Source organism: Alligator sinensis, unplaced genomic scaffold (assembly GCF_000455745.1).
Source record: "Alligator sinensis unplaced genomic scaffold, ASM45574v1 scaffold1141_1, whole genome shotgun sequence".
Taxonomy (NCBI): domain Eukaryota; kingdom Metazoa; phylum Chordata; order Crocodylia; family Alligatoridae; genus Alligator; species Alligator sinensis.
This window is the reverse complement of record NW_005842650.1, coordinates 404,422-420,585: the sequence shown is the minus strand read 5'-3', so window position 1 is coordinate 420,585 and position 16,164 is coordinate 404,422. Positions and strand designations below refer to the sequence as shown.

Below are 16,164 nucleotides of genomic sequence, written 5' to 3'. Positions count from 1 at the left end.
CATTTGAAAAATAAAATAAAATGAGTGATGTATTTATAATAATGTATAATGCACAGTAAATAATGCATCTGTCAAAAGCATAGTAAATCAGTGTACAGAAAAAGTGCAATGGAAAAATTACCTTAGAACATTCATACACATGCTAAGTAAATATATCTTCTGTGTCTTTAGTCAAAAGTCAAAATATATTTTTAAGCAGTTCAGTCTTCTTAAGTGAACATTTTTCAAGGTAAAATGCTCTAAAAGATCAACCTAGCTGGTAACTTATATACTTATTGAGCATCCACTATATAGGAGGCTGATTGACAATATGTTGTAATCAAATTTTTCCTAAGTGAGATGTTCTGACAGATGACACCATATTTCCATTTGATAAAAAAAATAGATGGCAAAGAATAATATGAATCATAGCTGATACACAGAGACACTAAGTGCTGTGTCACTTAATGGTCACAAAAAAGCAATTTTCCTAACACAGAAAGGAAATAGAGTAAGAAAATATATGCCAAAACAAACACTGTTGATTGTAAGCAACTGTTCTTTCCTTTCTGATAAAGGGACACACTTAAAGATCACAAATTTACTAGTAACACATCTGTAGATAGAGATAAAGCTTTTTTTACACATAAGCTAAAGATATGACAAGATATATGTAGTACTAAGATACTGTAATATTTCTGTGCAGTATTGACCTGATGGTGCTTTACAGACTTGAATCACTGAATAAATCATCTGTATTTTCAAACTACAAATAATAGTAGAGAATCACAAACCCTATAAAAGGCTTAGTCTACTATGTAGCATTGACAATGAAGGCAATGAGTATAAACATAAGGTATAGAAAAACTGAAAGATGAGACACTAGTTCAAAAATGGAAATTAAAAAAAATAGACAATATAAAAATGTTAAAACCTTTGTAAAGTATTCCTAAAATAGGTTTTCTGTAATATATGGAAAATATGATGCTGCTGTGCAACATGAAAACATTCTATTGGAGCTTCATATGGACAATATGCATAGCTAAATAATGTGACCACTGAAACACATTTACATGTTCATGTCTTATTTAAGAAAAGTCAGTGGAAATGATCATAACAAATTAATTTATATTCTGCCTTCCTTTTGAAAAAGCACAAATGAACTACAGAAGCCTTCACTATACACGTCATTTACCCAAACTTGTTCAAGATACATTCCAATACATGTTTCATATGCCTATCATTTTGAACTAGTTTAAGAGAAAATTCCTTGCAGAAATGTGTAAATCATAAAAGTTTTAAATTTAAAATCAAAATGTAGCCTTTTAGGATTTATGAGAAATAAAATTTTACTTCACGCTAGTTTCCGAGGGCATAACAGAAGCTTTAAAGTTTAATTTTACTTTTGACATTCCTCTTTAACCAAAGATATGGCTTAAAATAAATATTAAAGCAATTTAAAAAAAAATGACACAGTAGCAGTGATTCCCTCATTTCTCCTGACAGAGATTCTAAAAGAGCAACTATACTATAGAAGGCACCATGGAAGACTGATGTGCATCTTACAGGGTTGGCACAGCATAAAAATGGGAAGTGATAGTCTCTCTTATATTATAGTTTCTTTGGTAGTACATTGTTGTCAGCAGAGAACATGAACTTTTTTTTTTAAATAACCCTCCTCCCCCCCCAATTCCTGTACACAGGAATGGAGGATAAGAAGCCCTACTGAGTTTCAGAAAGCTAATATTGCAATAATTGGATTCTTACCTCCTTCCAAACACTGTTACCACAGGGATTTGTTAAGATCTATTTTTTACACAGTATGAATAATATATATCATATACCCTTTGACTGTACTTATTTTAGCTAGATTTCCCTCCATAATTGAATTTTTTCAATATTCATAACACATAAATTCATTCTTCCAGATAGCTCTCTAAGATTTAAAGTATACTGATTATCACATGGACTGTTGGCTGAATGTGTGAAATATAAAAATATTACCAGTTTATCCTACCTGTTGCCACATTATAGAGAATTCCAACAGATGCTGTATGATAAATTATATCAGCACCATCATTCAGATAGTGCACATTGTTCCTGCAGTCCTTGCCTCGGTAGCCAAATACCAGCTCCAAAACTAGGTCCTAAAAACAGATTTAAGCATGTTAAGTACTTTAGAAAAAGGATTAAAGATTTCATAGTGCTTTATTTTTAAAAACACATTTTTAGTTGCCTATACTGCCAGGGGAAAACACCTTTTAGGGATACCCAAAAACATCAGGATTGATCAACTTTCTATGGCACCAGGGCACCTCACACTTATCCCTTGTTCACTTTATCCTATAATATTCTTTGGATGTTATGAGAATTTTATTCTTTTATATATTTAGACTAGAGACAGCCTAGAACAGTGACTCTTGGATTAGGGTGCTGGGGCACCTTGGGGTACTATGAGATCCTTTGAAGGGTGCATCAGGAAGTATGATTAGATAAGCAGATAAGGAAAGGCTCAGCCTCCAGGTGTGAGGAGATAAGCAGATTGGGGCAGGCTCAGGATCTTCCTGCCTGGCCATTTCCCCATCCCCACTGCCTGGTCCCCTGCAAAGGGATTGTAATAAATCAATTAGTTCTTGAAATGGGGTGCTGCTCAATCCACAAGTTATGGAGGGTGCCTCAAGTCAAAGGAGGGGTACCTTGAGTCTAAAAAAGTTTCTGGGTCGGCCTTGAAGGCTAAGTACAGACAGTCAAGAAACCCGAGGCTGAACTGATTCAATCTTGGCAGATTAATCTAAACTGCATAGATTGAACCTATAGGTAAGTGAACAGACATTTACTTTTGATTCTGGAAATGCAGTCACATGCCTGCAGTGGTCCAGAGTCCCTGCTCAGCTGGAGCAGACACCTTGAGCCAAAACTAGCACACCCATGCTGCGAGGGGTGGTTTGTCGGGGAGGTGCAAAGAATCCTGGGATACTGGGGGAATGAATTAACTTGAATCTGGAGGGAATCTGGGACAGAAGTTCAATAAACTGATTTAACCTAAATCAGTTAGGTCTGATAATACATCCATCCAGGTTCATTTTAAACTGGTTTTAGCCATCTTGAAAGTAGTTTATGTGCACTGAACTTCTGCTGTGTTACAGATTTGAGTTGGTTTCTGATCACTTATACTGGTTTATGTGTAATTTCTGTCCCTAGCCAAATAATACAACTCAGTTAATTAAATAAATACTGAAGACCTGGACAAGTGACATGCTTAAATGGTTTGTACACCAATGTAAATTACATGGAGGTAGCTTCATGAAGCATGACATTATTGCAGCCACTTGATATTAGGTGACAGGGAGGCAGGTAACAGCTCACTGTTCTTAAGCAAAGTTCCACTTTGGAGTGGAACTGCACAAATGCCATCAATGGCAGGATAACGGCCCCTGGTAGATGTTTACCCCTGCTTCTCTGAGATTGAAAAAGTTGCCCCAGGTTAAGGGTTTACATCATCTGTCCATTTTTTTTTGTTTTGTTCTGTTTTTTACACCACTATAAAGTCCAGTTGCACCACTGTAATACATCAGGTGTTCTGGTCCTAAATCAATCAGTTTCGTTCACCATATTCCCTTAGATTGAAACTGTCATGCTGAGAGAGCACCTAGACAAGAACGGGAGAGAACTCGTACACATTTATAAATTTGTTCAGGGAAAGTTACTGTATTTCTAGGAATTTAAAAGTAAAGATATTTTAGTTTAATGACCTACTGGTAGTATAGTACAAAGCCATATGAAAGATGAGTTCAGATTGAATTTGATCTTTTATTGATACACTATAGTTATCCAAGAGGGACAATGTGCACCTCAGAAGGAGAATATGATGCTTCTGTAACTGATAAGCTTTGAAAAAAGTTGTGTTCAAGCACGTTTGTGGGGGAGATGGACAAGAGACTTTTCAGAGGTCAAGAGAGAAATGAATCTTTTCCCCAAAATGAAATTTGCTGCTGTGAACATACACATGAATAAATATTTTTATCCAACTAATTATTGATTTAATTGAGAAGCACTTCACATTTTTTTTTGCAGAAAATCACAAGAAAGCCCATGTGATTATAGGATGATTAAACTAGAAAGCTTTAATCTTGGCTTTCCTTACCTCTATAGGTCTCTTTTTTTTGCCAACGTTATTTGTTTGAAGTTTTTCAGGCTGTGGCAGTGCCCTACTAACTGGTGGTCTGAAATAGAGAACTGTGAATAAGAAAAGGCCGTCTGTCACCCATTCCATACCAAATCAGTATCTTCTAAACTCATACTGGATAAGGAAAACAGTTAAATTCATGTTGTTTCACTGGCTATTACATACAAGACCACTGTAATAAGAAAATCTTTTTTTTTGATTGCATAAACATTACAAATTGTATTCATTAACTTAAGAAGTTTTTGACTGGTTTCCACCTACCTATTAAACAATTTTGAAGTCTTGTTTTCCACTAAGAAAAAGCCAAACATTCTTAACAATAGATTCTTTCTTCCTTCTTAGTGCAAAAATTAGTGTTACATGAAATTTTGAAGCTTGTGCTCACAATCTAAACCAGTTAAGGTTGTTTGTTCTCTCCAGCTCAGTTTCCTTCAATAAGCGCTAGAATCCCACATTTCTTCCTAAAATCATGAGAACCTCTGATATGTCCTACATGCCTGTCAAAGTTCAAGCCAGTTCTTATCTGAATAAAACTAGTGATCAAAAAGGTCCGTTCACATCTAACCTACCACCCCGCAAATGTATCATTGTTACTTATCGTACATAGTATAGTTCTCACTAATCTAAGAAGTCTCAAGTAATAGTTATTTATTACTTTTATTGAAAAATGATAGAAAGATAATTTGATACAAATGTATTTTTTTTAAATAGTTATATTTTATATTCATAGTATCATAGTATTTAGGGTCGGAAGGGACCTAAACAGATCATCAGGTCCGACCCCCTGCCCCGGGCAGGAATGGTTTCCAGGATCATATCCCCCCAGCCAAATATCTGTCCAGCCTCCTCTTGAAGACCCCCAAGGTAGGAGAGAGCACCACCTCACTTGGGAGCCCATTCCAAAGCCTGGCAGCTCTAACTGTAAAGTAATGTCTCCTGATGTCCAGGCTGAACCTTCTCTCTAACAATTTGTGGCTGTTATTCCTAGTAACCCCGGGTGGTGCCTGGGGGAACAGAGCCTGCCCAAATGCCTACTGGTCCCCCTTGGTGAGTTTATAAACTGCCACCAGATCCCCTCTCAGCCTTCTCTTGTGGAGGCTGAATAGCTTCAGACCCTTTAGCTTCTCTTTGTAGAGCCTGCCCTGCTGCCCCTTGACCATGCAAGTGGCCTTCCTCTAGACCCTCTCAATGCTAGCCACATCCCTCTTGAAGTGCGGTGCCCAGAACTGGACGCAGTACTCCAACTGTGGCCTAACCAACGCTGCATAGAGCGGAAGGATCACCTCCCTGGACCTGCTTGTGATGCATCTATAGATGCACGAGAAGGTGTGGTTAGCCTTACTGACCACTTCCTCGCATTGGCGGCTCATGTTCATCCTGGAGTCAACAATGAGTCCAAGATCCCATTCTGCCACTGTGTTGACAAGAAGGGTGTTCCACAGCCTATAGGCATGTTGCTGGTTCCTTCTCCCTAGATGCAGCACCCTGCACTTGTCTACGTTGAATTCCATCCTATTCTCATCCACCCACCTCTGTAATTTGTCTAGATCTAACTGGATTCTGTCCCTCCACTCCAGTGTGCCCACCTTGCCACACATCTTGGTGTCATCAGCAAATTTGGACAGCATGCATTCCACACCCACATCCAGATCACTGATAAAGATGTTGAACAGTACAGGCCCCAGGACCAAACCCTGGGGGACTCCACTGCCCACATCCCTCCAGGTCGTAAATGACCCATCCACCACCACTCTCTGGGTGTGACCATCTAGCCAATTTGCCACCCATCTGACCATGTAGGAATCAATGCTGCAGTCATCAAGTTTCTTTAATAGAATGTGGTAGGAAACAGTGTCAAAGGCCTTCTTAAAATCCAAGAAGATGACATCCACAATAATGCCCTCATCCAGGGACTTTGTTACCTGATCATAAAAGGAAACCAGGTTGGTCAGGCAGGACCTGCCCTCAATGAACCCATGTTGGTTGCCCCTGAACATTACCTCCCCTGCTGGGCCCTTGCAGATGCGCTCCTTGATAATCTTCTCAAAGGTCTTCCCAAGGACCGAGGTAAGACTGACTGGCCTATAATTGCCGGGGTCCTCCTTTCTCCTCTTCTTGTAAATGGGTACTACATTGGCCCTCTGGTACCTGGCCAGTGCTCCACAAGCGCTCATAGAGCCATGCCAGTGGCCCCATTATGACCCCTGCCACTTCCCTCAGCACCCTCGGATGAAGAGCATCTGGACCTACTGATTTAAAAATGTCCAGCCCCTCCAAAAGTTCCCTAACTAGGTTGTCCCTGACCCTAGGCATGGCAATGCCCTGCCTGGGTCCGTCCACAATTCTAGTGGGGGAAATGTCCAAGTCCCTGTTCAGGAATATGGAGGCAAAGAATTTGTTAAAGAGGTCAGCTTTTTCATTTGCTGCAATCCCCAGTTTGCCAAGCCTATCCTGTAGGGGCCCCACGTTTCCCGGTGCCTCCTTCTTACTTCCTATGTATTTGAAAAAGGACTTTTTATTATCCTTAATTCTGGTCGCTAGCCCTAGCTCCATCTCTGCCTTGGCCTTTCTAACAGCTTCCCTGCAGTTCTGAGCAATGGAGGTGTAATCCTCCTTCATAATAGCCCTTTGCTTCCATTGTTTGTACGCCTCCTTTTTTGCCCTTAGGCATCCCTGGATGCCTTTGCCGAGCCATCGGGGCTTCTTAGCACTCCTCCCCCCCTTGGTACACATTGGGACTGACTCCCTTTGAGCTCGGAGGATCTTCTCCTTGAGGAACAACCACCCATCTTGGACTCCCATCTCATTAAAGCTCTGAGACCCCAATGCCTCTCCTACTAACCTTCTTAGCTTACAGAAGTTGGCCCTCCTGAAGTCAAGGATCTCTGCCTTGCTGCTTGCTTTCACCACCCTGTGCTGGATAGTAAATTCCAGCAGGCAATGATCACTGTTGCCCAGGTGATCGAGTACCCGCAGACCCCTCACCAGGTCACTGCCTGTGGCCACCAAGTCCAGCAAGGCATTTCCCCTGGTGGGACTATGCACCTCCTGGGTTAGGTGGAGGTCCTGTATCCTGGCTAGGAACCTACATGAGTAGTTGAACCTGGGTGACTGCTCCTCCCAGGAGATGTCCGGGTAGTTTAGGTCACCCATGCCAACCACATCCCTTGACTTTATAGCCTCTGTGAGCTGACCTGAGAATTCCAGTTCCAGCTTGTCCCCCTGGCGAGGCGGTCTGTAGTAGATGCCCAATTGTAACCACGTAACCAAACTGTAATCAGCATGCATAGTTTTACTCACTGGTCAAGTGCATACATGTTTAAAACTCCTGAAAATATATACTTTATTGACAAAAGTTAGGTAAATATTGCTACTCACTTTGCAAGAGGATAGGGGTCTGATTCTAGATAAAAACATTTGTCCAGCTAAAAAAAAATCTTCTAAATAATCAGCAAAAAACCCTCCAAAACACTCCAGTATTGCCATATTTTCTCATGTACACACCCCCCAAAATATAATACACATCTTGTTTTTGAAAGGCAGAATGCAGAAAGCAAGATGTTTCTACTCAGTTGCTTACTACAGAGAAGCAGCTTGGGAGAAGAATCTGCTAACTGTGTTCACTGCTTTTGATCTCTGAGAGTTAGGTGCAGATTTTCCTATCACTCTTGCCTATAACCAGACAGAAACTATTCTTGCACACTATATTTTACACACTAACATCTCCAGCAGCTGGTTTTTAGGAAAAAGTGTGGGATATATGTGAGAAAACATGGCAATTCAAAACTGGGGTTAAAAAAATATTTTTGTGAAGTCTACATTATCCAACTTAGCTAAGGAATCCTCCATTGGTATAATGACCAAGGTCTGGACATAAGCAGCAGCATCTTTGTTTTTAAATTTTTCTATATCCTTTTCCCAATAGAATGCATTTTGTCTATTATAGCGCTTTGTATTTGGGGTGATAATTTCAATCACTATTGTGGAATATGCTTCAAACTCTTTCCATAAATCAACAGACTGTATAGTAGGGCTGTGAGAAGTTTCGGGTGCTGATTCAATTTGGAAGAGATTCTGTAGCATGAACCGAAGTAATGTAACTAATGTTAACATAAAGTATAATAATAGTGAAATGTAACCATGTTAGTCTTGTCTGTAAGCAACTTGATGACTTCATTTTGTATCCTCTGCTTGACATAAGTAAATGAATTCTGCATGGCCTTTATGTATGAGTGTGTGTGAAAGGGTAAATGGTGAGAGAATGGCATAAAGAATAGAAAAAAAAGATTTAACTGTTTATGTAAGCAACAAGGTGCCAAATGTGTAAGTTACCAGTCAGTAAACTAATTAATAAATGGCTGAAGAATCCCTTTGAGGCCTACAGCACAAAGGAAATAATGAGAGGGAGGAATGCACACATCCTGCCAAATGGGCAGCAAGAGCACTCCAAGGCTGAGATACCAACTTTGATGACTAAAATGACCTCGGGCTGAGATGAGCAGAAAACGTATGAGGAACAACTCCAAAAACAGAAACTGGGTATGAAAAACCCCAAAGTGCTGAAGCAAAGAATACCAATCCCTATAAAAGAGGACTTAAAAAATGCCAAGTTAGGTGAGTCTCTCTCTCAACCTGACTCCAAAGCTGCTATCTCTGGACCTTTCTCTCTCTCAATAAGGCCTGGGCCAGCCACCCAGTGCTATTATTAAACAACTGCTGCTGGTAACTATAATGTCTGAGTGGAATGGTTGTTTTGTGTTTGTGTGAGCCTGTGTGTAATGATGTGCATGATGATCTGTGTGTGTCTATATAAGTGGTGTGTCTGAACCTCTATGTCTAATTCATGTAATCAATAAACATGGCATTTTGCCTTACCCCCTTTATAAAGTCTCGCTCTTGATTTGGCAATTAAAATTTAAAGTAACAATCTGACCCGATTTGGTGGCCAAATCCCCATCGAATCAGGGGACCAATAAAAAGGTCCAGATCGATTCAAAGCTCTCTGAATCTTTGGAAAAGATTCGGAGAACTTTTATGATTTGGGCAGTCCCCGCCCGCTGCAGCAGGGAGCTGGAGCTGGACTCGAAGCTGGGAAGTAGGGGGTGGGGGGGGCTGGAGAAGGGAGAAGGGGACCATGGGGGGACCCCCACCAGGCCCCATCTCCTGCCTGCTCCCCTAGCCCCACCAATCCCTGCCCCTCCTATGGCTGCCCTGCTTGCCCCAGCTCCCAGTGCTTTAAAAAAAAGCCCCACTCACCAGGTACTGCTGGGTCGGGGGGCAATCTCCACTGCCTCCTACTGCTCCACGTTGTGTGGGGGGCTCTGCACAAGCCCCACAACCCAACCCCTGCTCTCCCAGCTCCCGCATGGCTGCCCTGCCCACTCCAGCTCCCAGCCCTTTAAAAAAAAAAACACCTCCAAAACCCCCAAGCTCACCAGCTCCTGCAGCAGCCTCGGGGCTTCAGTGGACTCATAAAGAGTCCCCCACATAACACAGGGCAGTGGGGGGCAGCAGGGATTGCCCCCCACTGGGCAGGAACTGGTGAATCCAGGGGTTTTGGAGGTTCATGGCAAGCAGGGCATTCATGGGCGGGGCTGGGACAGTGGGGAGGGCTTGGGGGGTCTTATGCAGAGGCCCCCATGCAGTGTGGGGCAGTGGGGATTGCCCTCCCCACCCCTGTCCAGCAGCACCCGGTGAGTCAGGTTTTTTTTAAGTGCCAGGAGCTGGGCTGGCCAGGACAGCCATTGGTGGGGCTAGGAGAGCAGGCAGGGGATGGGCCTGCGTGATTCAGAACCAGATTCAGCTGAATCCATTCGGGACAGTGATTCGAATCACCGAATCGAATCACTGTCCCCCGAATCAGTCGAATCCGAAGCGAATACTAGCTGCTTCACACAGGCCTACCGTATAGATATTTTGTGCAGCAGATTTTATGAATGTTCTCAGCTCTCAGAGAAACTACTTTAGATTATATACTTTGAATTGAATTTACCAATTGCTAATCAGTTTTAGTCCAGTAAACAGTACACTTTTAGTACAGTAAACAGTACACATTAATCAGTACAGCTAATCAGTACACTTTTACTGGCATTTGATTATATTGTTCCTCATTTTTCATGAGACAATTTCAGCAGACTCTGCCACTGTGAAGACAGTTCCACACAAATATCAAAATGTTTTACACATATGTATTACACTGTAACACAAATTTATTTCCTGACATATTTCATATTCAAAGGTTTTTTTCCTCAGCTTGTCAACACTCATAGAATAAAACATTTCCACAATGAATGCATGTTAGAAAAGTTTACTTTCCAGTAAAGAAATTTGTAAGTATCATTCCTCTAACCATAGTCTTGGTTCTGTTTTTTAGGTACAGAAAAAACTAGCATATTATTTTCTTTCTTTCCAGTAAATGGCATCATAATAGCTGTTCTGTACCACAACAGAGTAAGACAAAAGGAAAACAGGTGATACATTTCCTTCATCATGAATAAATCAAGCTTTTATATTTTTATTGTAAAAGCTGTTACTCAAAATCCAAATCTGTCTGTAAAAAAATAAAATAGATTGTGGCTTTTTTAGAACAAATTGAGCATAACTGCAACACTATTAAATAATTTAAAGTATTGATTCCACTGTACATTAAATGCCCATTTATGATGCAGACATCTGAGAAACAATTAGGACAAGTAGATTACCTATTAGATAACACTATTACAGAGTGTCATGGGAATCTGTTCCTTCAGTTGTCTCAATATTTTAACATTAAAGAACAAAAAATATTTATTATGGTAGTATGTATATATAATATGTATGTATATGTTGCAACCTTCGGAATAAAGAAAGTACAGGGTGCCTCAAACCCTAGCCCCCACTGCCTTGTGGGTACTTCTTGGCTGGAGAAAGGCAAAGGGACATCACGCTGACAGAAACATGCCCTCGCTGAAGTATTAAGCAGTCAGCAGCAGTTATCTGTTGCTCTCCAGCAGAAGCTACAACCATCAAGACACTGAGCATATCAGTCGGGCCTTTGGATTCTGTCTCAATGATCTAAAGGGGGGATGCTAGGTCTTGGGCAGGCTCCACTGCTCCATACTCTTGCCTAGGCATACACATCAAGGGTCTTGGTGTGATGGTTGTAGGACTCCACACAAGTGGATTCATCAGGAACCTAACTAGACCTCCTACGCATACACTATGCTCCCGAGGATCTAGGGTTGCCTTCAATGTATATGAGTACTTTTTCAATTCTGGTGTAAGTATGGTTCCTGAATGGGTGAGAATTATACATAACAAAGAATAGTTTTTTGTTGAATTTCCCTAATCAATTCCTGATGATAACTTTCTAGTTCTTTGCAAAAATCTTGTTTTTTGCAGGATACCTAATAAAATGCCTGTGTCAACATGCTATCATCAGCAAAAACATTGAATAGAATAATCATTTTCCCCCTTTCCTCATATAAAAAAATGTCCATTAAAATAAACATTTAAACAGTAAACCCCGTTTTAGGAGTCTGGGAATAAAATTTAAGTAATTAAAGTGCTTTATTTTATACAGAACAACAATACCTTTATAAGAGTTCAGTTTTCACTAATACCTAAATCTAAAAAGAAAAGTTAAGGTCACTGGAAAAAAATATTTTTCTCTTTTAAAGAAGTCTCCATATTTTCTTTTCTGTAAAGGGAAACATTATAGCACTAGTCTTTGAGACAATGGTCCCAGTATGCAACTAGAAGAAAACTTGTGATCTTAGAATTTTGGGAGCAATTACCCAAACTAGAAATAAATATCACAACACGTGCCTAGTGGTGAGCACATCAGAGTTTTCCTGACATCATCTTTTTCATATGAACAGTACAAAAATTATGGATTGCCAATATTTACCTTCAACTCTGCTGGAAAGGCTGCTATGTGGAAACCTGTTACTGTTTTTATTCTCTAAGATCCATAATTACAGATCAGAACTTTTTTTTCCACTAATGGCACCAGATATATTAGGACTCAGAGAGCTGTGATTCAATGGTGAAGACAATGGAAAGACAACTGAGCTCCTCAACCACATTATTCCAGTTGGCTCTTGGCTCCATTGCCCCATACCTTCCTCAGTATCCTGAACACAAAAGAGAGGCTACCCCCTTTCTCAGTAGAGGGGAATTAAAAGAAAGCCAATCCTGGACCAGCTTCCCCCACTTACCTTTGCACTCAACACAAGGTGCTGCCAACTCATCAAAGATTGTCAGGACTCCCTTCCTCCTCTTCTACAAACTTTTAAAACCTGTGTTCTATTTTATTAAATTAATTAAGGACTCCCAAATCTATTCTCCATACCAAACATCCAATTACTTGATCAGTCTTGATTCCCAATGTCTCAAACATCTTCTCCTGCTTTTGTCTTTTATATGGCCAAATCAAAATTCCCAACCAGCCTAATTTATTTCCCTTCTTTATCTCTATCTCTTCTCTATTATCCATTGCTGATCTCTGTGCTCCCATTCTAATCATCATTCATTATATTCCTCACTGTGTTAATGATTGTTCCTTTTGTCTCCTTTTTCAGTTTTCAGCTTGGTTCCATATGATTTGTAATAATTCCTCCACTTTTAATTTACCCACAAACACATGCTTTGTTCTTTAATTGTTCTTAGAAACACATTTTTTCATAAAGCTTTTTTATGTCAGTTTCTCTCTCAACCACCTTCTACATATAACTTGTTGGCCCACATTTGTTTTGTCTTGTTGTTATTGTATATCATAAGCTCTGCATAACAAGGAATGTCTTTCCCTGACATTTACAAATCACTTTATTTATAGAATTACTACATTATTATTATTATTATTACTAAACAAAAAAAAACGTATCAGGCATGACTGTCCATTTTTCTAATTTTGCTATCCAAACAAGCAGCAAAACATCAGTGTTTCCTGGCTGTTCATTCTTGTTTATCCCAGGGCCTGACTTCAGTCACAAGTCTGAGAAACAGTGCTGCCAGATTGGCAGGCACAGAATATATTGTGAACATAATGTAAAACTATACATGCATTGACATTAGCAGATTCAACAGAAAAATAACTTTTGATTCAGAAAGACAGATTCAACATATTTACATATCTCACAATCCTATGTACACCTATAATGTATAAGTACTGGAGTGTAGCTCATTTCATAAAAGATACCCTTTGACATATTTACGTTTTTCAATCAGAAGTGTCACATTTCTAGTTGGAAATTAATGACACATTTATTGGTACAAAGAAGCACCAACGTTTTCCAGTGAGAAAAACCATCTTTTAACGTGTTCTATGCTTTTTACCATAAAGGTAAAATTTCAGTTACAAAAATAAATGATCAGGACCTTAGAGAGGAAACGCATGTCTACCCTGGACACCTCAGAACTGTACACTTGACCAAATTCCAACCAACTGTTATCACTAAGAATTGTGAGATAAATATCTCGTATTACTTATTTACCCAAGCAACCAAATAAATCATACAAATAAAAAAAATGTTACACATATGAAAAATCAGGGAAAATAATTGAAATATTACTTTGTTACAGATAAAAGTTATGCAGCTATGTAGTTCCTGTCAGAGGGAATTTAAAGTGGGATTTTCAAAAACATGTAATAGATATAGAAGAAATCTGCACTTTGTTCTTTAGTCCAGAAGTGCTCAATGCCCAGCCCACAGCCAGGATCTGGTCTGTGTGAAATTTGGTAGCAGGAAGCAGTGGTAATTAAGGCTGCCACTGCTCCTCCACCACCAAATTTCCAAGCCCTATGACCCTGTGCATGGGATTCCATCTGTACATGCAGGAGTGGGCAGTGGGGCCCTATCAGGCACACATGAAGCCAAAGTGGCACATGCACCAAGCATGGGGGTGGGCAGCAGGCCCAATCCAGCTTGCACCAGGCTAGGGTTGGATGGTAGTGCCTGATCCTATGTGTGCTGAGCTGAAAGTGGTGCACAATCCTGTGTCCACTGGGCAGCTGGCCCAATCCAGAGCATGTGGGGATGGGGTCAAGGTGATGGGGCCCAAGAGTGCAACTGTAGGTAGCTTGACCCAGTCCAGAGCCCACGGGGGTGGGCCCTGACAGGGCCCAAATCTGTATGTGTGGGGCTAGTGTTAAGGCAGTGGACCCAATTGTGCACGGGACTGCAGCCATCATATAGAGTACAAGACTGGGACCTGATCAATCACATGCTGGATTGGGCCCCAGTCCCATGCATGCTGGATCAGGCCCACAGAGTGGAGCCAGCTCATGGACCCATTCTGCACACAGAGCAGAAAGACAGAGCAATACTACTTTAGTCGGAGGAGAATTACAGGCTATTGGAAGACATCATCAAGTTAAGCCAATCCTGGCTGAGGCACCTCAAAGTCTGATCAGTGATCTCAAGAACTAGGATAATGAGGTTTTCTATTCTTAAGACAGCTTGTAATTTATTTCAGCAACACAAATGAGTGGTGGCCCTCCAGGTTTGTGTCTTTCAAGGAGAAAAGATTTTTTTTTTAATCAGTTGGCCAAAGTCACTGCAGGGACCAGAATCTTAGCTTGATAAATTCCCCAGATATACCATCCTGATGTAAGATTCATGTCAATGGCAACAGAGAGGTAGAGGATAGGTGGAAAAGAGAAAAATTGATGCAATATTCCTACAGACCAAAAAGGAGTGAACCACCACAGGAATAAAGAAAAGAAGATTCAGAATTATATATAGGCTGCAAAGCATGCTGGCAGTCCAAGGATGCTTCTACACTTGTCTCCCAAAGCAAGTTCCCTTCTCTCAACTTAGTCATGATAAGGGGACCCATGGAGGACAGAGGAAGCACTACAAGGACACCTAGAAAGCATACCTTAAGAAGGGTGGCATCAACCCTACAAATTGGGAAGTGCTGGCTGGTAACAGGTCTCAATGGCACTGCACCATACATCAAGCTACAGCCCACTTTGAAGAGAACCATCTTGCTCAGGAAGCCAAGAAACAGCAGAGGAGGAAGGAAAGCTCACAACATCTTAGCAAACAGTTGTGCCCACCCAAAGCACTGCTTGTCATGTCTGTGGAAAAACTTACAGAGCATAGATTGGACTCCTCAGCCACCTTAAAACTCACCAGTAATCTCCCCTCCCCCCCAGCTGGCAGACATCATTCTCATATCGAAAGATAGTCGATGTTTCTGACTGGCAAGGACAACAACAGGATAATCAGTGATGTCTGAAGCCTTTAAGAGGATATACAAACTTTCCAGAGATGGCTATTTAAGACCAGGGGTGGACCCAAAGGGATTCAGTGGTGTGGTTGCATTCCCCTTTGGTTGTGCTCTACACTGAGCTCTCTGAGCTCACTAATTGCTCAGTGCAAAATCCTGCTGGAGTTACTGCTTCTGGGCCAGATTTGGCACAGGGAAGCAGGTGGGGGCAGGGGTAGTCAAACAGTGGAGGCACTCACCCCTGGGATCTGGAGCCCACACTGACCAGTTAGCAAGGTCAGGGAGCTCCCTGCATGGGTGGAGCTCCAGCAGGACCCCACGCTGACTACCTGGGAGCTCAGATTGCTCAGTGGACATGCACCACACAACCAGAGAGGATGTTGATTGCACACCTTCATTCCTCTCCTGGAACCACTCACATTGAAGACAATGCACTTGAGAACAGAAATTACTAGAAATAGATAAATTGGGATTTGTCCCAAAGTATTAAAAATCCTAGGCACATCTACCTGTGCAATTAATGCAAAGCAATAAACTCCAGCATGTATTGCTCCTGGGCATGCTGTTTGAACGTGTACCCAGGAACAGAGCACACTGAGCAGAGTTGGAGCAGCCCCAGCTGGTAGGGGAACCTGGGGGTCAGCCTAGGAGTCTTTACTCTTTATCCTGTTGCTCCTCATCTTCCCTTGAGCATCACACAACTTTTTAGAGACCTTTGCAGCTGACCTTGTGGCTGCAGCTCTCCAAGGCCCCCAAGACCCCAGGTAAGGCTGCTGGGGCCAGCA

General features: G+C 41.2%; 1 protein-coding gene across 1 annotated transcript in view; it reads right to left on the bottom strand.

Annotated features, from left to right (window-relative positions):
• The window catches only part of EML5 (echinoderm microtubule associated protein like 5), a 204,294-nt gene that overhangs the window by 34,653 nt on the left and 153,477 nt on the right, over positions 1-16,164 (bottom strand). The window contains exons 28-29 of the mRNA XM_025215565.1: positions 4,124-4,202; positions 1,997-2,126 (exon numbers count right to left, since the gene is read on the bottom strand). Of these exons, the coding sequence (XP_025071350.1) occupies positions 1,997-2,126; positions 4,124-4,202 (209 nt within the window). The remainder of the gene's footprint in view (positions 1-1,996; positions 2,127-4,123; positions 4,203-16,164) is intronic.